The sequence below is a fragment of the Papio anubis genome, chromosome 16 (genome assembly GCF_008728515.1).
Source record: "Papio anubis isolate 15944 chromosome 16, Panubis1.0, whole genome shotgun sequence".
Taxonomy (NCBI): domain Eukaryota; kingdom Metazoa; phylum Chordata; class Mammalia; order Primates; family Cercopithecidae; genus Papio; species Papio anubis.
The window spans coordinates 26,586,765-26,611,747 of NC_044991.1; the positions used below are offsets into that span (position 1 = coordinate 26,586,765).

The 24,983-nt window shown below is 39.3% G+C and overlaps 2 protein-coding genes across 8 annotated transcripts in view; one reads left to right on the top strand and one right to left on the bottom strand.

Moving 5' to 3' along the window:
• Positions 1–24,983, bottom strand: part of SPECC1L (sperm antigen with calponin homology and coiled-coil domains 1 like) — a 145,103-nt gene that overhangs the window by 71,264 nt on the left and 48,856 nt on the right. For 6 of the 7 annotated variants that reach the window (XM_003905319.4, XM_003905320.3, XM_009216920.4 and 3 more), the window contains 6 exons: positions 21,442–23,072; positions 19,939–20,146; positions 14,614–14,687; positions 13,108–13,283; positions 9,243–9,406; positions 5,481–5,572 (listed from right to left, as the gene is read on the bottom strand). In XM_003905319.4, the coding sequence (XP_003905368.1) occupies positions 5,481–5,572; positions 9,243–9,406; positions 13,108–13,283; positions 14,614–14,687; positions 19,939–20,146; positions 21,442–23,072 (2,345 nt within the window). The remainder of the gene's footprint in view (positions 1–5,480; positions 5,573–9,242; positions 9,407–13,107; positions 13,284–14,613; positions 14,688–19,938; positions 20,147–21,441; positions 23,073–24,983) is intronic. The other variant, XM_009216921.2, reaches the window with a different exon arrangement.
• On the top strand, positions 15,885–16,657 carry LOC108580865 (histone H3.3-like). Its single transcript, XM_017945552.3, has one exon. The coding sequence runs from the start codon at positions 15,885–15,887 to the stop codon at positions 16,293–16,295; it is 411 nt and encodes a 136-aa protein (XP_017801041.1). The 3' UTR covers positions 16,296–16,657.

Here is a 24,983-nt window from a genome sequence, read left to right on the forward strand (position 1 = left end):
TGGACTCCCAGGAAGTTGTAAAGATAGTACAGGAAAGTCCCATATACTCCTCATTCACTTTCCCCCAACTGTCTGTGGATAATGAATTCCCTCAGCTTTTGTTTGTCTAAAAAATTTTAATTTTATCTTTTTGTTACTACATAGAATTCGAAGTTGACAGCGTCTTTCTTTTGGCATTTCAAGATGCCATTTTGGGCTGGGCACAGTGGCTCACTTTGGGAGGCCGAGGCAGGTGACTCACCTGAGTCCAGAAGTTTAAGACCAGAGTTTGAGACCAGCCTGGGCAACATGGAGAAATCCCATGTTTGTACTAAAAATACAAAAATTAGCCACGTGCCATGGCATGCACCTGTAGTCCCATTTACTCAGGAGGCTGAGGCAGGAGAATCGCTTGAACCCAGGAGGTAGAAGTTGCAGTGAGCCAAGGTCACGCCACTGCATTCCAGCCTGGGTGACAGAACTTCCATCTCAAAAACAAAAACAAACAAAAAAAACCCCAACCATTTTGTTGCCTTCTGACTTGCACAGTTTCTAACTAGAAGTCTGTGATTATTCTTACCTGCCTGTCCTTAAGAAATTCTTATTACTGTTTTTCAGCAATGCCTTACTGGACAGGAGGATGAGGGTGTTTGTATATTTATATATGTTTATCTTGCTTTAGCTTCCTGATTTTCTTGGATCTATGAGTATACAATTTCCAACAAATTTGGATGGATTTTGGCTATTATTTCTTCAAAAAAATTTTTTATTTTTTGTTTTTTAAGATGGAGTCTCCCTCTGTCGTCCAGGCTGGAGTGCAGTGGTGTGATCTCGGCTCACTGCAACCTCTGTCTCCCAGGTTAAAGTGATTCTCCTGCCTCAGCCTTCCAAGTAGCTAGGATTACAGGCACACACCACCATGCCTGGCTGATTTTTTGTATTTTTAGTAGAGACGGGGTTTCACCGTGTTTCCCAGGCTGGTTTCAAACTCCTGAGCTCGGGTGATCTGCCCACATCGGCCTCCCAAAGTGCTGGAATTACAGGCGTGAGCCACTGCGCCTGGCCTATTTCTGCAAATGTTTTCTTCAGACACACTTCCTACTCTGCCCCCGACTTGCCTTTTTTTCTTGGGCTCCAATTTCAGGTATGTAGGACCACTTAATTTAATCCCACAAGTCAGGGGCTCTGTTCATTCTTTTCCCCAGTCCTTTTTCCTCTCTGCTACTCATTATGGAAGATTCTACTGCTATGTCCTCAAATATATTGATCTTTTTCTCTATTCGTTTTTTTTGTTTGTTTTTGAGACGGAGTCCTGCTCTGTCACCCAGGCTGGAGTGCAATGGCACAATCTCAGCTCACTGCATCCTCTGCCTCCTGGGTTCAAGCGATTCTCCTGCCTCAGTCTCCTGAGTAGCTGGGATTACAGGCACAGACCACCGTGCCTGGCTAATTTTTTTTGTAGTTTTAGTAGAGACGGGGTTTCGCCATGTTGGCCAGGCTGGTCTTCAACTCCTGACCTCAGGTGATCCGCCTGCCTCGGCCTCCCAAAATGCTGGGATTACAGGCGTGAGCCACCGCACCTGGCCTTCTTCTATTCTTTTTCATATCTTTCACTTCTCTCTTCATCTGTGCATGCTTCCCTTCACATACTCAAGCACAGAGATCATATTTACATCACTGCATGCTAATCCTAGCATTTCTATCCGTTCTAAGTCTGCATCTATTGACTGATTTCTCCCCTGGTTACAGGTGACATTTTCCTGCTTCTTCATTGCCTAGTAATTTTTTATTGCATGCCAGATTATGTATTTTACACTAACTATATTTTGCTGTGTGTGTTCCTTTAAAAATTATTACTTTGGCAAATAAGTACGCTACTGTATTAGCTATCTATGCTGCATGACAAATTATTCCAAATCTTTTGTGGCTTAAAACAATCCATTTATGATCTCATAGTTTCTGTGGGTCAGAAAGCTTAGCAGAGTGTCTCTGGCTCAAAGTCTAGCACGAGGAGGCAATTAAGTTGTCAGCAGGACTACAGTTATCTTGAGGATCGACTGGAGGAAGATCTGCTTCCAAGCTCATCTACATGGCTGCTGGCAAGCTTCAGGAGATCTGTTCCTACACTTCCTAATGTGGGCCCCTCCGCAGGGCTGGCTCACAACATGGGAACTGGGTTTCCCCAGAGTAACTGGCTCTAAGTGATAGCAAGAGGAGCATTCAAGGCAGAAGCAAAGCTTTTTATAACTGTATTTTAGAAGTGATAACCTTATCCTACCACTTCTTTTGCTTTGCCATATTCACTGGAAGCAAATCACGAGCTGCAGCCAACACTCAACAAGAGCAAATTGCACAAGGAGCAACTACCACCAATTGGGGATCACTGGGGAACATTTTAGAGGCTGCCTACTACAGCTACTTAGGGACCTCCTTGGTCCTTCTGCATCTTATTTTTAAAGATCTTTTAGGGCAGACCTAGAATAGTATTTACTCTGAGGCTATTTAGTTCTATGATACTTTCAGGGGTGGTCCTTTAGGAGTCTATACTGAATGCCATCTATTCAAAGAGGTGTCTCCACAGCGGCTGGTGGGAACTCAAATGATTTCCTGTCCTAGGTAAACTACCAGAAGTGTTTGCCGGATAGCTCCCTGTTCCTGGAAATTGTTTCCGGAAAATTATTCTTGCCCAGCCTTGTGCGGTTTCACCCAATGCAGGTACAGATTGGTATTCAGACAAAGACTCAAAGGGATGCCTATGCAGATTTCTATACTCCTTTCTCTATGCAGCTCCCTCCTCCAAGTATCTGCCCTGCAAATTCAAGCAGTCTCATTCTCCTCGAATGTTGATTTGTGTCTACTCAGATCCAATTGTTTTTCTCTTCCCTGCTCCATGTAGGTTCATCTTCCCTGCACCACCATCTGGAAATTGCCTCCAGGAAAATATTGTGAGCCACAGTAGGATTTACCTCATTTTAAAATTTTTGTTCAGGGACCACAGTTATGTACAATGTCTGAAAATAACTGCTTCCTATATTTTGTCCATCTATTAATAGTTGTTTGTGATGGCAGAATAATCCAGCCTATTACTCCCACATAGCTAGGAGTAGAATTCCTACCTAGGGAGTTTTGAAAAACTAACAATTCCAATCTTGGGCCCCAGTCCCCAGAGATTCTGGTTTACCAGGATGAGGTCTGGGAATTTTATGTGCTTAAAAACTCTCCACATGATTTTTATATACAATTAGGTTTGAGAAGCACCGTACTAACTAATCATGTACTAAAAAGCTACTGAATGTAGCTCCTAAGTATTAGTTTTTTGCAACTTATAGAAATATTTTTCACCTCCTAACTTTACAAAGATTTACAAAGTGACACCTTGTACATTAAACATCAACTGACAAACACCACTTAAATAAAGTTCCTCTTATTTGAAGTTTATTACATTTGGCATCTTTATGTTGCTTTTATCTGTTACTTCAGAATTTTAGATGAAGTTTGATTAATAGGGAGCACATAAAAAAGCATTAAATCAGCTGGGCACGGTGGCTCACGCCTGTAATCCCAGCACTTTGGAAGGCTGAGGTGGGCACATTGCTTGAGGTCAGGAATTTGAGACCAGCCTGGCCAACATGGTTAAAACCCTGTTCTACCAAAAATACAAAAATTAGCTGGGTGTGGTGGTGCACACCTGTAATCTCGGCTACTTGGAGGCTGAGGCACGAGAATCACTGGAACCCAGGAGGTGGAGGTTGCAGTGAGCCAAAATTATGCTACTTCACTCCAGTTTGGGCAACCGAGTGAGACTCCGTCTCAAAAAAAAAAAAAAAAATCATGAAATTGGTGGAATACGGTATTCCCTTCCCTTCTTTTTAAATTATGACATAATGCCAGGCGTGGTGGCTCATGCCTGCAATCCCAGCACTTTGGGAGGACCAGGCAGGTGGATTGCCTGAGCTCAGGAGCTCAAGACCAGCCTGGGCAACATAGCAGAACCCTGTCTTTACCAAAAACACAGAAAACAGCCAGGTATGGGTGGTACAGGCCTGTGGTACCAGCTACTTGGGAGGCTGAGGTGGGAGTACTGGTTGGGCCTGAGAGGCAGAGGTTGTGCAGTGAGCCAAGATCGTGCCACTACACTCCAACCTGGGTGACAGAGTGAGACCCCATCTCAGGAAAAAAAAAAAAAAAAAAAAGACATAACATCTTGTATATACATGCAAATGCAAAGCCACTAACTCACAACAATATAAATGCAAAAGGAGCACGCTAGTAAACACAGTACAAATGTCTCAACTGGAAATGAAAATGCTCCCCAGCACCATTATTTTAGGGAAGAGGTGCAGCCGGGGCTACACTGTATCACAGGATAATGGGGGTTAGGCCATGTTTCCTTTGGCTACTCTCACCTATGAGGAAATACTCCACCTCAGCTATACTGTCCAAAAGCGGCTGAATAAAATGCACAATGAGGGGCCTCTTGAGCGCTACCGAAAAGCCCTCTGCCCCGCTTCTCATCTGCATTCCCCAATGGCACAGAGGAACAACTTTTGAAACTTGTTTCTAATGTATCAATAATGACCTGTGCTGGACCTGTTACAAAACAGCCCTCATTAATCACACTTCTCTGAATTCATGCCTTGTGCACCCCTTCCACTCTGAATCGCAGCTGCCCTGTGACTTGCTTGGATTAAAATAGCAGGACAGAAGAGTCACTGTCCAAGTTCCAAGCTTAGGTCTTCAGAGGCTTTGCTAACTTCCATTTTCAGTCTCCTGGAGCTGGAGATACCATGTTGTGAAGGAGCCTGAGAAGACAAATCACATGGAGAAAGCGGCCCAGGAATCCTGCTGAGCCCAGGCCCTATCCCATCATCCCTGTGAATTCAACTGCAGGAACGAGCCCAGGAAAGCCAGCAAAGAATTGCCTAGTCAACTCAGAGAAATGTAAAAACTAATAAAATTGTTCTTTCAAGCCACTAAGTTCTGAAGTGATTTGCTATGCAGTAAAGGCTGAGACATGGCAACCACATATTCTACTCACAGACACTTCTGTGTCTTAGTGTAGTGACTAAAGCCACTGAATCCAGACAGCCTAGCTCTAAACCCCAGCTCTACCACTTAATTGCTGAACCTCGGCAAGTTACTTAACCTTTCTGGGCCTCAGTTACCACATGTGAAAAATACAGATAAGAACAGCACTTAATACCCAAGAGTTGTAAGGATTAAATGAGCTAACATTATAAAGCATTCAGAACAGTGTAGAATACAAAGCAAGTGTTCAACTGTTGTTAGCTATCATTATTAGAGTCTATCAGAATAACACAATTTACACTTACATAATTTATCTCAAAGATATTTACAGTATTTTAGGAAACAAATTCTAGATACATCCCTGCTGAGGTAGTCATTTACCCAACGAATACAGGTGTAAATGAGTGTGAAGAAAAGGCCTCAACTTTCAGATCCTGAGGCCATAAGAGCCTCCTGTGGTTCCAGGCACTCACCTGCATAGGGGACACAGCTGCTGCAGGAGGGGTTTTCATAGGACTTGGGCTCAGGGGCGTTCGAGGAATTGCAGCTGCAGCAGGGTTTGGTACTACAAAAACAACAAACAAAAAGGGAAATAATGTCACTGTACAGTGGAAGCTTAACTAGTCTCCACTTAAGGACTCGCCTGATTACCAAACGCTCTCAAACCCCCCTGGACACTGTCTTGGCTGATGTCTAGCCTCTGCTGAACACTTGTAGCTGTGTCTTAGCACACAGCTGCTTTTCCTCCCATCAGGTGAATTATTTGCATCTGTAGAGTAGTCATGCTTATTTCTAACCCATGTTATGGCAGTCATTTCATTTCTGTTACTTATGTAGCTAAAATGCTCCATAAAGCAATGAAATTCAAGCATTAAAACCCAAGAGGAGTATTTACATAACTATATCAGGTAAGAAGCCTGGCAGGTAAAGGATGTTGAATAGTTGCATATTAAACAAAAGAATGAGGAACTCCTGCTTGTCTTTCCTCAATTCCTCCTGCAGAGTCCATCACGTCACATATATTTTCTGATTTGTATTTAACGCAGGGATGTGGAATCACTTGTTGGCATATCAGTCTCTCTCTCTCTAGAATAAACTGCTGAAAAGTAGTTTATGTTTTTAGAATTTATTAATTTCTAGACAGTTGAGCATAGCACAGATTCTGGTAAAGGCTGCAAAAATGATTCTTCATTTGATGCTGAATTAAATTAAAAATGGGATACAGAATGACTCAGGCCTATCACACAGTGTAGCAAGATGAAGCAGATCACTATGGACTTTTTTAATGCAGCCAATATAAACACAAATCTATTTACTTATATTTAGAATTGGTATCTTTAGATGTATTCTTTACTGAGATAACAGTCACAAAACATAAAGTTAACCATTTAAAAATGTACAGTTCAGTGGCATTTAGTACATTCACAATATTATGCAACCATCACCTCTACCTAGTTCCAAAACATTTTCATCATTCCAAAAAGAAAACCTAGTATCCTAACAGTCACTTCCTACCCACTGTCCCGCCAGCCTCTGGCAATCTGCTTTCTGTCTCTATGGATTGACGTAGTGTGAATATTTAGCATAAACGGAATCTTACAATATGTGACCTGTTGTATCTGGCTTCCTTCAATTAACATAATGTTGTAAAGATTCATCCATGTTAAAGTATGTATTACTACTTCATTCCTTCTTGTGGCTGAACAGTATTCCATTGTATGAATATACCACATTTTGTTTATCCATTCATTGAATGCATGGATACTTGGGTTGCTTCTATCCATTAGCTATTGTGAGCAGAACTACTATGAACATTGATGTACAAGCACAGATGTTTCTCAATTTATGATGGAGTTATGTCCTGATAAAACCATCATAAGCAAGTCAAAAACGCATTTGCTGACTTTGATACACCTAACCTCCCAAACATCTCAGCTTAACCTAGCCTACCTTAAACAAGATCAGAACATTTACATTAGCCTACAGTTAGGTAAAATCATCTAACATGAAGCCTATTTTATACTAAATAGGCTGTGTTGAATATCTCATGTAATTTACTGAAAGCTGTACTGAATGTGTATTACTGGCACTATTGTAAAGTCAAAAAATCAAAAGTTAAAGCATCGTTAAGTCAGGGACTGTATTTGATTATCTATTTTCAGTTCTTTTGAATGCATAATTAGGAGTGGAATTGCTGGGTCATTTACATATATTTTATTATAAAATAACATATAAGGCTTTTAAAAAACTTTAGTATGAAGCAGTTTTGTGCATTAAAGCATGCTTTATTAACATTTTGAATAGGTGTATAATTTTAATTTAATGTAGACATTCCGTTATCATTTTGATTTTCAAAACATATATATATTTTATTCTTCAGAGACAGAGTCTTGCTCTGTTGTCCAGGCTAGGGTACAGTGGCTATCAGCAGGTGCAGTGATAGCATGCTACTGCCTGGGCCTCCTAAGTAGTTGGAACTACAGGCACTTGTCAGCTCAAAGCATATTTTAAAGTTCTCCTTTCATCTTACCCCATCATATTAACCAGAGGTAGCCACTAACAACAGTTCTGGGTACATCTTTCTTACACTTTAAATGCAAATACACTTAGCTATCTACGTACCTTAAAAAAACAAGACCACCCACATTATACACATATACACACACACACAGAGGTATATATAGATATATACATATATCTCTATATATGTACTGGCCTGCAACTTACTATAAAGGATTGCAGTGCACAAAGTGACTGCTCAGGTGGCACACTTGAATAAAGGATCACAGACATGTTTCAACATCAGTACTTTGAGATCTGTCATCCTTATTGAAATATGCATAGTATTTTACTGTATTAATTGGTCATAATTGTCTTAATTCTTTTAATAGGCATTTAAGCGATTTCTAGGTCTTCCATTTTTCCAAACAATGGTATACATACTGTATATGTATACATATACAGAGTTTTTTTTATACATAATACTATCTTTATACATAATACTTGTGCCAGTACTAAGTATAACAACTTCAGAGTCTATGAACATGGCATTTTAAACTGGAAGGTATTGCCCAACAGTCCTCCAGAATGTCTATACCAACAGTGTGTAGGACTATACATGTGACTTTTGCTGTGCTTTTAAGTCAATGAGAACTCATTTGTGTATAATCACAGAACACAGATTCTAGTAGCCTATTAATAAAGTTTAAAGAATTTCTAGACACAAATTTGAGCTTTAGGACATATTACAATTAATTGTTTGAAAACACCACATCCCTTTTCCTTTCCCAGGGCTGAGGAAGTTACATGAAAACAAGTCAGTCATTTGAAAGTGGGGAGAGTAAGCCTTCTAGAGCTTGTATGAAAGAAAGCCCGGCTTGATTCAGAACCTGAAATGCCGTGTAGGACTATAGTGAGTGGGGAAGAGTGGTTCAACTGAGGCAAAGAATAGGCAGGGGTCAGACCATGGAGGCATTTGGGTATCTGAATTTTGTTTCAACTCTAATAAGCAACTAAAGGATTTTAAACAAGAAAAGATCTTTCTATCATGGGATGAAAAAGGGAGATTTAATTTGGAGGTTACTGAAATTAGTGGTTGATGGTGGCTTGAACTAAAGCTCGTGCCGCTAGAGATGGAGAGAAGACAGAGCAAAGACATCCATGATGTAGGCTGTATCAACAGGATTTGCTAGTAATAGACTAGATGTAGCAGTAAGAAAGAACAAGAATTTAAGGAAGACCCCCAGACTTTTGGCTTAAGTAACTGGGTGGAGTGATGCTGCCATTTATGCACGGGGAGAAGGTGAAGACAGCAGACAAGAGTTTGCTTTTTGGACGTTAGATGTCCAGGAGACACCTGAGGGTTCATGTCAAGTAGGCATCTGGATAGACATGACTGAGGAGTTCAGAGGAAGGGAAGAGCTAAAGTTATACATCTGGAAGTTCTTAGGCATAGAGAACATACTTAAAGTAACAGGAATGTGTGTGATCCAACGAGGGTGAGAAGACACATCTCTGCATGGGATTAAGGATTCTGTCTGAGACTAACACCTCTGAAGCTGAAGAGATCTCAAACCTATTAAATATCACCTTCTGTTAAGTCTAGTGCATTAATACTATATGAAAGTTAATGGGACTAAGAGTAAGACAGTAAAGAATATCAAATTAAACCAGAGAATATAAGGTAAGTAAACACAACCACATGCAGTTGGCACAATGCAGGAGAAATTAATTACCTTGAGATGCACTGTCAAAGGACTTGATGAGGGTTTTTACTGTAGGAGTTGGCTCTGAGGAAGTCGAGGACCTTCTACTCAGTCCCATTCCCTGCCTTAAGGCTGCCAAATCTCTCTCAACGGCATTCATGTAGTTGTATACCCGGCCTCGCTCCTCCTCTTGCCTGAAAATAATATTGAAATCAGAGCATTTTTACACAGGTACTAGAACATATACATTTTCCCCTCCCAGCTGAAAAGCATTAAAAACTATCAGTTTAAAAAAATTGTATCGGTTGAGCTTAGTAGATTACCTGGTCTAATGTTCTCATTTGCTTGGTAAATACCAGGAAATGATACTGAAATTTTTATATCAGGTTATCCTAAGTAAGTTAAACAACCATCAAATTCCATTTTCATCTGAGTAAGTGTAAGGTAAGGACATCAGTAATCAATTAGCAGTAAAATAGGAGGTAGACTGGCTCAGAGCTGAGACTCTCCAGGTCCTGTGCTGCCGAGAAGGCCCTTCTCAGGAGTCCGGAGGTTCACCAGTACATGATACTGTATAATATTAATTTATAGTGGTATAATATTAATTTATACTGGCTCTAGCTAGTATGTTATGCTTAGACATGGAAATACAAAAAAATGAAACCAAAGCCCACACTCTTTAAAAAAATAAAAATAAGAACAAGGCAAGTAGTGTAGTCTTCAAATAGAATTCTACAAAGAAAAAAAAAAAAAAGCCTAGACCCAAATTAGTAACATGAGTCCCCTAGAAGCTCAGGGTGATGCATCCTGAGTCATCTGAAAAAATCAATTCCATTTCATTTCTGGCCCATTCTGAATTCACTACACTGACTAACACAGAATTCTTTCATCTGGAATGAGATTACAATTGCAGAGCTTGTACATGTCATATAACTATCAAGTATGTGAATAAAAATTAAGCCAGTCCTTAGGAAAAATTCATCTTTGGTGGCCATTTGGCCTTCTGACAGTATTCTGCCTCAAGATGTACTACAAGATCTTAAGGTCATTTAGCTGTCATGATTAGAACTTCCTTTTCTTTTTTTGAGATGGAGTCTTGCTCTTGTTGCCCAGGCTGGAGTGCAATGACGTGATCTCAGGTCACCACAACCTCCGCCTCCTGGGTTCAAGCGATTCTCCTGCCTCAGCCTCCCGAGTAGCTGGGATTACAGGTATGCGCCACCACACCCGGCTAATTTTGTATTTTTAGTAGAGACAGGGTTTCTCCATGTTGGTCAGACTGGTCTCAAACTCCCGACCTCAGGTGATCTGCTCACTTAGGCTTCCCAAAGTGCTGGGACTGCAGGTGTCAGCCACTGCACCCGGCTGACTAGAACTTTTAATAAAGAATCTATAACAGTGATTATCAAACTTTTTGGTCTTAGAGCCCCTTTCTACTCCTAAAATGAGTAAGGACTCCAAAAACCTTTTGTTTATAAGAGCTGTCTTCCATTACATTAAAACTAAGAATATATAAAAATATTTAATTCATCTAAAACTAAAATAAATACAGGGCTTATTAATATATTTTTATGAAAAATAACTATTTTTTCCAAAACAAAACAAAAAAAATTAGTAAGAAGAGTAACAGTGCTTTGCATTTTTAAATCATCTCTTTAATGTCTGGCTTAAGAGAACACAGCTAAACTCTTATTTCCTCTGTATTCAACCTATTTTAATATGAAAAAAAGCAAGTCTTACATATAGATAAGGTAGGTGGAAAAGGGAAGATTTTAATAGCCCTTTTAGATAACCGTAGCTGTTCTTATTTGATAACTGCACTAAAATGCAACAAGTAGTAACTTAAAAGTTAGCTCCAATGTGGAATCTGAAACCATATAAGTGAACTTTTCCTATTCTGTCCATTAAAATCCACTCGTCAATCTTGTTTAACATCATAGACTGGCTGTAAGGAAAATATTGTTTTACTTACAGATTTTCTAAATGCTGACATTACATATTTTTTTTTAAGTCGCAATGATCTCATCAGAAGACACTTTATGGGAAGCTGTCAAACTCACCAATGGTAAATAACAAGTTTTCCAAAATCCTAACATTCACTTGAAAGCCCACATTTTATCACTGGCAGTGAATACTGTCCGTTGTTTTCCTTTAAGTGATAGGCTGTCTTAATTGTTTTCACAAAATATCCACCAAATAATACCAAAGTCTGAATCATCCACAGTTTGTCTGTCACTCTCAAGTAAAAAAATGGCATTCAATGAAAAAAGAAAGCAGCTCAAACTAATCACAGCACTTTCCTCAACGTGACCTCACTCTTCAGTATAGTCTTGAGTATACAGCAGATAAAGCAGAAGTGCTTTTTCTGTACTTCCCATTTTGTCACACAGAATGCTAAAGAGCATACTCAAGGATAGGGATGTAGTAAAATTCATACTTTACGGTTTTACCAAGGACATCTTTAAGTGAAACCTGCATTTAAAAAAAAAAAATTGCAAGTATGTGGTGGTGAAGAGTATAATGACTATAAGTGCAATTTATTGCCAAGATCCCGGTTCATCAACAGTTTATACTTGCTTTTCTCTTAACAGTTTAGAAGTCAACACAGTGAAAAGGGCAAACAATGTGATGGTATTATGAAGACAGTTTGACCTCACAGACTCCCTAAAGGGCCTTAGGGACATCCAGGAATCTGCAGGCCTTACTCTGAGAACCACTGCCCTACAAGATGCTACCTCTTTCAGAAGGCGTTTTAAAAACATGTGTCTCAAAGTCTTATGAATTTTTGAGATCCAAAGGAATGAAACTTTAACAGTAGAACTTCATTCACTCAGGATAACTATAGAATAAAGCATTTCTGATACGTTACTCATTTAATAATATAAAAAAAAAGTAATGTAATACATGTTTTATACTAGTAGAGAAATAATAATCTGTCTCATTCCATGTTCTGCTTAAGGAATCCAATGAAAAATGCTTAGCAATACTTTTCTCTGAGCCATTCACTAGAGCAAGGCAATAATAAGACCATTTTTTAAAGATATACTGTTAGTTTTCTAAATTTCTTCCTACGCCTACTTAATAATTACTCAAACTAAGGAATAATCAAATTCTTAGTAATAACCTCAAACACAAAAATACTATCCCCCACTCTTAGATGGTATTTCACTGTGGATCTCAGCGCATGTCACAAATGTCATTTCATCTAATAATTTTCATCAGTTTCCAATGATGTCTATGTTACATGGGGGAAAAAAAACTACTGTGGAGATTCATTTGATTATAAGATAAAACAAGTGAAAATTCCTCAAGTGAGTGACAGAGAGAAACTCACTTTACATTCTTTACTTGGGTCTCCAAAAATACTAGCTAAAGTATACTGACTATTGCCCTGAGCACTTGGCAGGCATTATATTATTTAATCCTTATGACAACACTGTAAAGCAGGTAGTATTGTGTCATTTTAAAGATGAGAAAACTGAGGCTCAGGGAAGTCAAGATTCCTAACCAAGATTACAGCTAGTAAGAGGCAGAGCTGGACACGAGCCAAGAATATCTGTCTCCAGAGTCCACATTCTTAGTCATGAGGCTACAATCTAAAGAAAACTAACAGGGCTGGACTGTGGGGCTGGGGGAAAGGAGAATCATGTGAGAGACCATCCTCACTCCCTTCAGAGTTGTGGATCACTGATACTGACAACTCTGAAAGATCCACATAGACTGCACTAGTTCACATGTGCCATAAAATGACGCCCAGAAAAGCTGAGTAACTTCCATCAGATCCAAACTCAGTAAGTATCAAACTCCCCATTTTTTCCATAGTACCACATCAAAAATTGGGATTTAAATGTTCTCTACCGAAACAGAAGTACACAACTGGTTTCTCAGAACATACTTGCGTGACTTTATTTCCTCCAATTCTTTTGTGAGTTTCTCATTTTTTTCTTGAGCCTCATGTAACCGGCGCTTTAGATCACCAATCTCCTCTTGGGCTTCAGATTTAATGTCATTTGCAATGACTACTGCAGTCTGAAGATCAGCCTGAAACTGTCGCCATTCCGCAGATTCTTCCTATATTAAAAAACTAACTTTTTATTTCCAAAAGAGAGCAATCAAGATTTATTTAAAAGCAATAAAATTTGTTTATGATTGGATTGCTGTAATACACTAATGCTTCCAAATGATGATTCATTTTCTTAATCACAGAGAATTGCTATTATCTATTTCTAACAGGCAATGCAACTATTATTAGTGAACTTGTTCTTAATAAGGAAAAGATTTTCCAGCTGATCTGCCTACTGAGGCATCAAGTACTCAGAGTGCTCAATAGATATTAATGAAAATAGTGTCAAGCTTCCCTTCTTCATGCAAGTTTCAAAGCAGGTCTTATGAAAATAAACATCATCTAGAATGTATGGATCTTTACCTCTGAAAAGCACAAGAAGGTATATAATGGTATGTGAACCATACAGTGAAAAACTATAAATATCCTGACATCAAAACCTAACAGGAAAAAAAAAAAATCAAAAGAAAAGGAAGAGGAAGCCAGAAGAAAAACACTAAACTCAATATAGGCAGGCAAAATTATACAAAGAAGCGGTAAGGAACTACGTGGTCTGTTGCTTCCCACAGTCATGGAGGATGTGGGTGTGGCCGGGTGGGGAAGTCTCCCTGGGACTCACCTCCCTCAAAGCCACAGCTGGGCCATGCCTGAGCCCCATGCCCTCCTCACCCCTAAAGCAATTTTCTTACACGATGAAAGCAGCCTGAGCAACTGTGGTATGACCCAAACGACTGAGTAGCTTTCTCCCCACTCCCTGCATCATGGCTGCATTGCTATTGGCAAGACAGATCACAGCCACAAAATGTATGAAAACAGACTAGTTTGGGGCACCTTATAATCAAAAGCTAATAACTTTTCTTTACAAAATAGAACACTTTTTCCCCAAATCTATCTTTCTAAAATTACTAACCATAAATTTCTATAGGTCGAGTATCACTTATCCAAAAGCATTTCAGATTTAAGATTTTTTGGATTTTGGAATATTTGCACTATACTTAACAGCTAAGCATCCCAAATCTGAAAATCCGAAACCCAAAATGTTCCAATAAGCATTTCCTTTGAGCATCATGCCATCATTCAAAGAGTTACAAATTTTGGAATATTTTAGATTTCAGAATGTCTAGTTAGGGATACGCAACCTATAGCACATTCTTCTACCCAAAATCTAGCAGCAATCCCAATCTGAAATGACAGCATTTGCTTTCTGCCCAAAACCCAATGGGGCCAGTATTATCACTGTATCCAAAGCTTAAGATGAGTGATAATATGGTCAATGACTACACCTCAAATTTCAGAAAACTGTTTTCTAACAAGATAATACATGAAGATTTATCCTACCCGAAGTCTTCTGTGGAGTGTCTTTATTTCTCTTTCCATGTCGTGCTTTTGGTCCTGGAGTTTTTTAACTGTATCTGAAAAGATCACCAAAGTTTAAATATCTATTCTCACAACAAAGTTCAGAGGAATAATACAAAGAAAAGGGGTACTTAAACATGACATTTGAAAAAAGTTATCCTGTCCAAAGACTACAAAAAAATTTTAATACAAAACTTTAATAGAAAAAATGTGCAATCCAAGTAATAACCAATATTACTTTCTTTGGAAAATATCAAGTTAAAAAATCACAATTTCTAAATCACTTCCTTCCACAGTATCTTAATTTTGAAACAAAAAGTAAAACCGTTAGAAATTCACTTTGTTGGTACATAACCAGTCAAAACAATATTGACTATGACTAAAATATGAACTTTTAATCACAAACATTGTTAACCTGCAGTATTTATATAAGCGTATCTTTCCTTACACACTGAATAAATTCCAGAAGTGAATTAGTAAAATCAAAATTAGTAAAAAATATAATACCCAGGGTAGCTGCTGTTTAAATTAATCCTATACAAATCTTATTAAAAAATAAAGAATATATTTATAAAGTAAATCAATAATTCCTCAAATTATTTATCCCATAATGTGAATTTTCTTAGAACAATTTCATTCACTCTAAAAGCATTCAGTGAACACCAATAAGATGCAAAGTACCATTCTAGACAGAGTGAGGATACAAGGATGAAAGTGTAGCACAGGCTAGTCTCCCCGGAACCAGAAACATAAAGGGAAGTCACCTTCTCTTCGGAGGTTCTACTCTAAAATCCAAGCATAAGAGAGAAATGCCTTAGGAGGGTGCTATGCTGATAGCTGCCACTAAGTAAATCGCTCACGGCTGATTACTTTGACAGCTCAGGAAAGAATCACTTTTTGGTTAAGGGCAAGAAAGGGTACTTACACACTGGTGGCAAATCCTTTACCCTGATTCACCTACAGCCCCACCCCAGTAGATCCCTGGCTGTTCTCTGTGTTCCAACTGTGTCTTACGCAGCCTTGTACCATGTCGCCGCCAACATTACCACATCTCTTGACACACCTGTCTCCACCACTAGACTAAAAACACTTCAAAGGCAGAAGAAGCCATGTGATGACCTCACGGACTCAGTAGTTGTAATAATGGTATCTTAAAAATGGAATAGGCCGTCGCTCTCCAACGCCAGTGCCGCCTCTCGCTCACCGAGCTCCAGCCAAAGGAGAAGGGGGGTAAGTAAGGAGGTCTCTGCACCATGGCTCGTACAAAGCAGACTGCCTGCAAATCGACCAGTGGTAAAGCACCCAGGAAGCAACTGGCTACAAAAGCCGCTCGCAAGAGTGCGCCCTCTACTGGAGGGGTGAAGAAACCTCATCGTTACAGGCCTGGTACTGTGGCGCTCCGTGAAATTAGACGTTATCAGAAGTCCACTGAACTTCTGATTCGCAAACTTCCCTTCCAGTCTCTGGTGCGACAAATTGCTCAGGACTTTAAAACAGATCTGCGCTTCCAGAGCGCAGCTATCGGTGCTTTGCAGGAGGCAAGTGAGCCCTATCTGGTTGGCCTTTTTGAAGACACTAACCTGTGTGCTATCCATGCCAAACGTGTAACAATTATGCCAGAAGACATCCAGCTAGCATGCCGCATACGTGGAGAACGTGCTTAAGAATCCACTATGATGAGAAACATTTCATTCTCAAAAAAAAAAAAAAAAAAAAAAAAAAAATTCTCTTCTTCCTGTTATTGGTAGTTCTGAACATTAATTTTTTTCCCATGGGGTCAAAAGGTACCTAAGTATACGATTGCGAGTGGAAAAATAGGGGACAGAAATCAGGTATCGGCAGTTTTTCCATTTTCATTTGTGTGTGAATTTTTAATATAAATGCAGAGGCGTAAAGCATTAATGCAAGTTAAAATGTTTCAGTGAACAAGTTTCAGTAGTTCAACTTTATAATAATTATAAATAAACCTGTTAAATTTTTCTGGACAATGCAAGCATTTGGATTTTTTTAAAACAAGTAAATTTCTTACTGACGGCAAAAAAAAAAAAAAAAAAAAAAAAGCAATAAATATATGAATGTGCCAGCTGATGGTAGCAGTAATAAAAAGCAATGCTGAAATCATTACCTAGGGTTTTTCCTTTTTTTAGTAAGTATCCTATTGATAGAACTTAACAATTTATCATTAGGGACAAAGTAACTATAGACATTAGTGTTTCTGGGTAACATTCTCTCCCATTCCTTATAAGTAGTAGCAGGAACTCAGGCATAGTGAACACTTGCTTGCAATCACACATGTAATAAAAAAATTCTTCCTCTAGCTAATAATTTATTGGCTTTTAATCAAGACCCGAAAGTATGAGTATGCTGATGTTTTTTCTTACATGGCTCATCATCTTCTTTATCCCTGTTCCACTAGAACCTTCTCTATCCCTGTTCCACTAGAACCTTCTCTTTGAAAATCTTTTTGCCACTATGCTTTACATTTGATGTTGGTATATGTGTGTGTTCTGATATTTTTGGGGTTTTTTTTCTTTTTTTTTGAGACATAGTCTCAATCTGTTGCCCAGGCTGGAGTGCAGTGGCGTGATTTCAGCTCACTGCAACCTCTGCCCCCTGGGTTCAAGTGATTCTCCTGCCTCAGCTTTCTGTGGTACAGACGGGGTTTCACCATCTTGGCCAGGCTGGTCTTGAACTCCTGACCTCATGATCCACCTGCCTTGGCCTCCCAAAGTGCTAGGATTACAAGCATGAGTCACCGCACCCGGCTAGTATTCTGATATTTTTAAGTGGCACGAATTCACTTTAACAACATAGAGCCTAGAATATTTATAACAATTATATGTGAAATAATAATTATTACAAATAAATAATAATGCTGTATTTTCTAAAGCTGGATGAGAAATAAATGAGATAAAACATTGGTGGCAGCGGCAATTCTGGTAGCCAGTAGTTAACTTACTCTCATTCATTGCCCCAAAACTGTGTAACAGTCAGGTCTTGTGAAATAAAAAGGTTCAAAATTTACTCTTTAATTCTACAAATGTGTCATATGTACCAACTTTGTACCAGGCTTTTTTCTAAGTGCTTAAGATGTAAAGGAAACAAAAAAGATATAATCTTCATCCTCTTAGAGACAGAAAGGCTAGTCTTGTGTTGAGACAACAAAGGTAGATGACTTCATAAGCAAAAGATTAAACTTTAAAGCCTGTCTCATATATAAGCTACTTCAGACTCAATCTGCAAACTAAGGGTCAAATAGGCCATCTAATCTGGTTTAGGTAAAGCAGACACCAAGCTGAGTAGGCGAGTCTAATGCCCTGATCCTTATCTCTGGAGGCAAGCATGGCTCTGGAATCAGCATGGGAACTTGGTTCCTTGAGACCTCACACATAGACAAATTCAGGGTTTTGTACATAGATGAGGAGTAAGGATAGAAGCTGAAAAATTTCTAATGTTGAAAACACTAAGAGTTACACCTTTCATTTACATTGTATCCATTTATATGCAAGAAATATTTCATAATCAAAACAGGCATTCAGGAGTGGTGGCTCAGGCCTGTAATATCTGCCGATCACCTGAGGTCAGGAGTTCGAGACCAGCCCGGCCAACGTGGTGAAACCCTGTCTCTACTAAAAATAAAAAATTAGCCGGCTGTGGTGGCAGGTGCCTGTAATCCCAGCTACGCAGGAGGCTGAGGCAGGAGAATTGCTTGAACCCAGAGGGCAGAGGCTGCAGTGAGCCAAGATGGTGCCATTGCACTCCAGCCTGGGCAAGAAAAGTGAAACTCCATCTCAAAAAAGTAAACAAGCAACAAAAAACAGGCAAGCAAACAAAAAATATTAGGAGCATAATTTCTCTTGAAATGTGCTAAAACTTGTTTTCTTTTTCTTGTCACAAAGGATATGACACATCTACTTATTATTAAACATAATATACACAAGACAAATGACAGCAAATCTCAGGACAGTTCACTTTTAACATTTGGCATTCTGATTCTCAGGTGACATTTTAAGCTACATGATCATCTTAGACTGATCATAAATCCTCAAGTTGCATTCATTCTTTTGCTCTTTTTCTCTTTATTGACCTTTTCATTCATGGGCACAGAATTCACATAATCAGTGTTCTTTAAAAGGTGTTTTTCTGCCCCCTGGCACTACATTTTTATTATTGTCACCTCTTATAAATAAATAAATCCTTTTAAATAAAAGGGAAAGTGGCAGCCAGTGGAAATATTCAGACAGAATAAAGTGCACTAAAAGTGTCTGTAGGGATTTGATTTAAACTTTACAATCTTTACAATCATGTCTATATTTTTACTTCTGAAACGGAATGTATTTTTTTTTCCTGGAAACAAAGGAATTTGTGCTTAAGTTCTTGTTGTGAAGACTAGTTTGCAAAACTGCCATCTACCATGATTTGTGGTCACACAAGAAAGCAGCATTACTCTTCGACTCTCGAATCTCTAATGGCAGTTTTCTTCCTCTTCAGTGTTCCTCCTGTGAGAGACACTGCCATCTACTGTCTTCAACTCAAAAGTAACACTCAAGTCTACCAAGGAAAAGAACTACTACTATGATCTTCCTATTTTTAAATTACAAATTATAATTCAATTTTTACAAAGTTATTTTTATTCTAGAGATCAGGCAAACTGCTATTCTCAATGTTATTAGACCAATTTTGTTCTGATCAACTCTGGGCACTGCCCTACCCATTTAACAATGGGTTCATAACCTTTGAGTCCCATTATTGATTATGAACTCCATTACTCTCTGACAAAAAATAATCCATTCTCGCTCTGGTTATATCCCATCAATCATGCTGATATTGCCAGGCAGCTACCATGGACACAGGATCAATCTGTGACTTTTTCTTTTCTGTTTTGAGATAGAGTCTCACTCTGTTGCCCAGGCTTGAATGCACTGGCACAATCTCAGCTCACTGCAGCCTCCGCCTCCTGGGTTCAAGCCATCCTCTCACCTCAGCCTCCCAAGTAGCTGGGATTACAGGCACCTGCCATCACACCCAGCTAATGTTTGTATTTTCAGTAGATACGGGGTTTCACCATGTTGGCCAGGCTGGTCTCAAACTCCTGAACTCAAGTGATCTGCCTGCCTTGGCCTCCCAAGGTGCTGGGATTACAGGCGTGAGCCACTGCGCCCGGCCTGGTTCAGTGTTCACCTCTCAAAGTGCTGGAATTACAGGCACGAGCCACCGTGCCTAGCCCTATTTTATTACTAAATGCAAATTATCCCCACATGTTTAAAAGAGTAAGATAAAAAAGAATGAAAAGTTCTTATCACTTACTCTCTAAATCAGAAATAATGAGGTTGTCATGAAGTTTCACAGCACGATGTTGTTCTACTTCATCTTCAAGTTCAAAGATGGTTTCTTTCATGTCACTCCTTTCTGTTTCTTTTTCATCCAGGTCTGATCTTAATTTTTCTAACGTCATATTCAAATCTTCAATTTGTTTCTTAGCTTCTTCTTGGAAGGCTCGGTATTCATCCTCTACCTATATAAAATTGATGATGCAGATTTAGAAAAGTTAAGAGTTGTTCTAAGGTAAGTTCCAGAATTGAGGTACACACAGTTTCTAAGGGGAACTAAGTGTGAGGCACTATGGATAAACTAAAACAACCTGTATAGTAACTGTTAAAAAGTATGAAAAAGCACTCCATGGTAAGATTTTATATAATACGCTTAAACATAAACTGTTGCTGTAACACTGACTGAAATTATATTGATGTATCATTGAACTTAATCAGATTATTTACAAGGAGACTGGAAATTTTCATTTCTCCAAAGTTTGGACTGAAAGCATGTACGTTTGATGAATAACATGTTGTCCTAACAAAAATGGTGTCATATTTGTGACGGTTCCAGTATCAAACTGAAAAAGGGAAAAACAATGCTCAAATAGTGTTTTTACAAAAGTATTATATTAGTTCACAGTAGCCTCTCAACATACATGTGCCAAGAAATAATACAAATCTCCTAAACTGTAACTTTAAAAGTGATCACTAAAAAAACCCTAAAACCTAAATTATTTACATTTTGGCCAAAGATATATTAAAATTTATTTAAAAATCATTGCACTAAAATAACAAACAAATAAAATGTAAGCTCGAATAACTAGATAACTCATGGAAATAAACAGTTCATCAGCAACCACATGGGGTACAGATCCCTGGCCAGAATGCCAGCGGCACTGGGTAGCAGTTCCAACTGAGTCCTCACTATTATGCTGCATGCATGTAAAACAAGGGGCTGGACGGATAATCGCTAAGGTCCCTGCCAGCAATAAATCACAGGCCTCTGAGAAACAGGAGCCTCTATATGCCAAAAATATTTTTTAACTCTCAACAGATTTCTATTTGAAAAACTATTTCTATAGCAGGAGAAGAGGAAACATGCACTGCTGATGCTACAGACTGGAATACTGACTCTCCACCTATAGTACACCAGAACAGATTCGAGATGAGGTAGGGGGAGGTAAAATTTCACAACCCACTCCATAGGCATACTCAGAACTAGGGACAAATTCTGGTTTTAGCTGTAATACCAGCCACATCCTCTAACAGGCAGGATAATAGAAACAAAATACAAGTGAGAGAAAGTGACATTATCTTAAGAATACTTTTCACTGTATTCCAATAAAAGGAAACCATTCTCAAGTTTTAAAAATATCAGCTTTATAAAAAAGCTAATAACACACCAAACCAAACCAGTGACCCTGGTTCTCAGTAAATACTGTGCATGGCAGCTGCCTAATGCTGTCCGGAACATTTTAATTTATTTAAACAATACCTTAGCAATGGCATCCTGTAATCGATTGGCATCATTTCGGGTATGAGCCAGATCTTCCTGCAAGCTACTAGCCAAAGTCTCTGCTTTTTCTTTGTCCAGCCTGACACTCTCCAGGAGGTCCTGAATATCAGATTTGTCTCCAGAGTTATGGATAGAATACAGCTCTGCTACTTTCTGCTTTTCATTCTCCAGCTGGGCCTTCAGGCGATTCATCTCTATCTGGTCACTGGCCACGGTGGCTTTGTACTCCTCTAACGTGGCTGCCAAGGCTGCTTTTCCTTTCTGCTCAGACTCAATAATTCGCTCCATATGGTGACTGCGTTCTTTGAGTGCTCCTATCATTTCTTGAGCTTCCTTGTTGTCCTGTTCTGCCATTTTCAAAGTATTGCTTAAATGCTGCTGGACACCAAGAAGCTGCTCCCGTTCAAAACGGGCATTCTCAGCGAGGTCCATGTAACGTTGCTCTAATTCCATATAGCGCCCACTTTTTACATCTTCATCTATGACATAAGAAATGTGATGCTCATCTAGAAGAGAGCGGAAGTATTCAATCTGTCGACTAAAGTGTTCCAACTTATCGCTCTGCTGACATAAAGACTCCATCAGAATAACCTTCTCTTCTCCAAGCCTTTCGTTTTCACTATTCAGTTCTTGGGTAATCTGCTGTAAATCAGCTAGCTCTTGCAGGGTTGCCTGGAGTTCCTCACTTGTACTGTGTTGGTTCTCTTCCATCTGGTGTATCCGTTCAGTCAGGCAAGCCACCGACACTTCACTGGCGTTCCCGCTGCTCCCCTTCCGGGAGCGCTCTATGCTGGGGATGCCTTCCGACTCTGAGGAGGATGGTGCATCCAGTGCATCATCACTCGATGTGAGGGGCTGGTAGACCTCACTGCACTCGCTGTCTAGATTGTCCATGGAGTTACTGTGCTGATGGTCCATTAGTGTATTTTCATCCTGACTCAAGAGATCCTCCACTGAGCCAGGGGCAGAGCCTTCCACTGAAGAAGTCAGAGTTCCTCCTCCATCGCTCTGGTTACCAGGGGTGATTTCTGGGCTCAGGGACTGATAGCCAAACAGTTTTTCAGAATTGTCTAACCTCTGCTCTAGGGAAAAGCCCAATGCATTCAACCTGTCCTTTAACATTCTGTTTTCATTTTTCAGCTGGTTGAGTTCTTCACGGATGGCAGTATTCTGTTCCTGCAACTGCAATAAAGTGGACTCCACATCAGTTGGCTGGTGAGCCATAATGGTTTCCTTCTCAGATTTTTCATCACCCTCAGAATGGTCCTCATTAATGCCCAGCTGGGCACGCATGTCTCGCAGTTCATTTCTCAAATGTAAAATTTCTACGTCTTTAGTTTTTGCCAGTGTGAGAAGATCCTTCACTTTGGCCTCCAAAGCAGCTCTGTCACTGATCTGATTGTCTGATTTAGACTTGCTCATACGAACGTCACATTCTGTAGCAGTTCGACTGCGGGAACGTTTGGCCAATGCCACGTCATTAGCTCCCTGACCTGCAGAAGGTAGTTTTTTGCTCTGGTTTAATCGGGTACGTTCACGTAATCTTTCTCTAGTAGAACTGGATTCTTTATTACCTGTAGAAGTGCTCCGCTTGGTTGAAGAAGCTGTGCCTATGTGTTTAATACAAAAAATGTAAGGCAAAAATGTTAGCAATAAAAGGCTACATAGAATATACAGTTCCTGCCCCAGGTGTAATGAGATGAAATCCAGGATTTACACAATGATTTAGATATACAATAATCTTGCCTTAGAGCCTGTTACTTTAAAGTTCAATGTCTTCAAAACCAGATCATTCATCTTTTAATTATCAAGGAGAAATAAGTTATACACTTTATTTTATATTTTTTTAAAAGAGCAAATTTTAAGGAATGTGAATTACATCTCTATAAAGCTGATATTTAAATGATATATATTAACTTGAATCCAGAAGCAGGGTTTTAACCAGTTGGCCAGAGGCATAATATTCTAGGGCAAGACAGGCGAAGATGACTCCAGGATTAGCCAGTCGGTGGTAAACTAACTGTACACAGATAGTGAAGGGAGATCACAGGTGGGCAAGAAGGGAAAAGCAGTCTGTGGGCAAACCAAAAATCTAAGCTACCTACAAGAAACACAAAAACTTTACTCTGACCAAAGTAAATGTGAAAAAGTTTTCACATCATAAAATGCCACATAAATAGTAACAACTATAACAACAGCTAACACATACCTAGCACTTGGTTATACAAATACATTAACACTTCACATACATTAACTTATATAAGTCTCATTAAACACTTGAGGTAGGTACTATTATCGCCTTGTTTTACAGATAAAGAAACTCAGACACAGACATTAAGTAATTTGCCAACATCTCACAGGTAATAAATAGATGAGTCAAAATTCAAACCTAGGCAGTCTGGTTCCAGAATTTGTACCTTAACCAGTATGTTACACTGTCTCTCTAAATGTAAAAAACAACAAAGCACTAATGTTAAATAATGATGATGTGTCAATCAAATCTATGTGAATCACATGATTACTTAACTACTAAAATTTTAAACCTGTGAAAACTGACACAATCATTTATTTAATACGAAAAGAACAAGAAGTTTTCTTTTTTTGTTTTTTGAGATGGAGTCTCTGTCACCCAGGCTGCGGTGCAGTGGAGCGATTTCAGCTCACTGCAACCTCTGCCTCCCAGGTTCAAGCAATTCTCCTTCCTCGGCCTCCCAAGTAGCTGGGATTACAGGTGTGTGCCACCATGTCTGGTTAATTTTTTTGTATTTTTAGTAGAGACAGGGTTTTACCACGTTGGCCAGGCTGGTCTCAAACTCCTGACCTCAAATGATCTGCCCGCCTCGGCCTCCCAAAGTACTGGGATTACAGGCGTGAGCCACTGCACCTGGCCCAGGAATATGTTTAGATACCTGTAAATACTTAAGAAATAATGAATTTTTATGCTAAAAAATAAGATCCACATCTACTCAATAAGTATTTTTAAAGACCCTGTTGGTTCATTAGGTGGTGGGATCCAGGCTGTAGAGGTAACAGGGAGCAAATGATCTCCATGGATATAGGGAGATAGCCACTAACAGAATAGGTGTACAGGAGGGTGCAGAATTCAGGCTGGCCAGAAGATAGATAAGGAGAGGAAGCAGAAGTGAACACGGCACACAGAAAGAAAAAGTACAGTCACACAGTTAACGGAAGCTGCTGGGGAATGTTCATACAGAGTTCTGAAAGACAGGCAGAATTCAGTGAGTCACACTAAGTCAATAAATGATCCTGAATTGGAAAGAAATGTAAGGAAAAGTGCATTTTATGAAAATCTAGAGGATACTGATATGGTTTGGCTGTGTCCCCACCCAAATCTCATCTTGAACTGTAGTTCCCATAATCCCCATGTGTTTCAGGAGGGACCTGTTGGGAGGTAATTTAATCATGGGAGCGGTTACCCTCATGCTGTTTTCATGACAGTGAGTTCTCATGATATCTGATGGTAAAGGGCTTCCCCTTCGCTTGGCTCTCATTCTTCTCCT

What these genes read in the sequence shown, in the direction of transcription:
- LOC108580865 (XM_017945552.3), top strand. Translation starts at nt 15,885, where the DNA reads ATGGCTCGTACAAAGCAGACTGCCTGCAAATCGACCAGTGGTAAAGCA.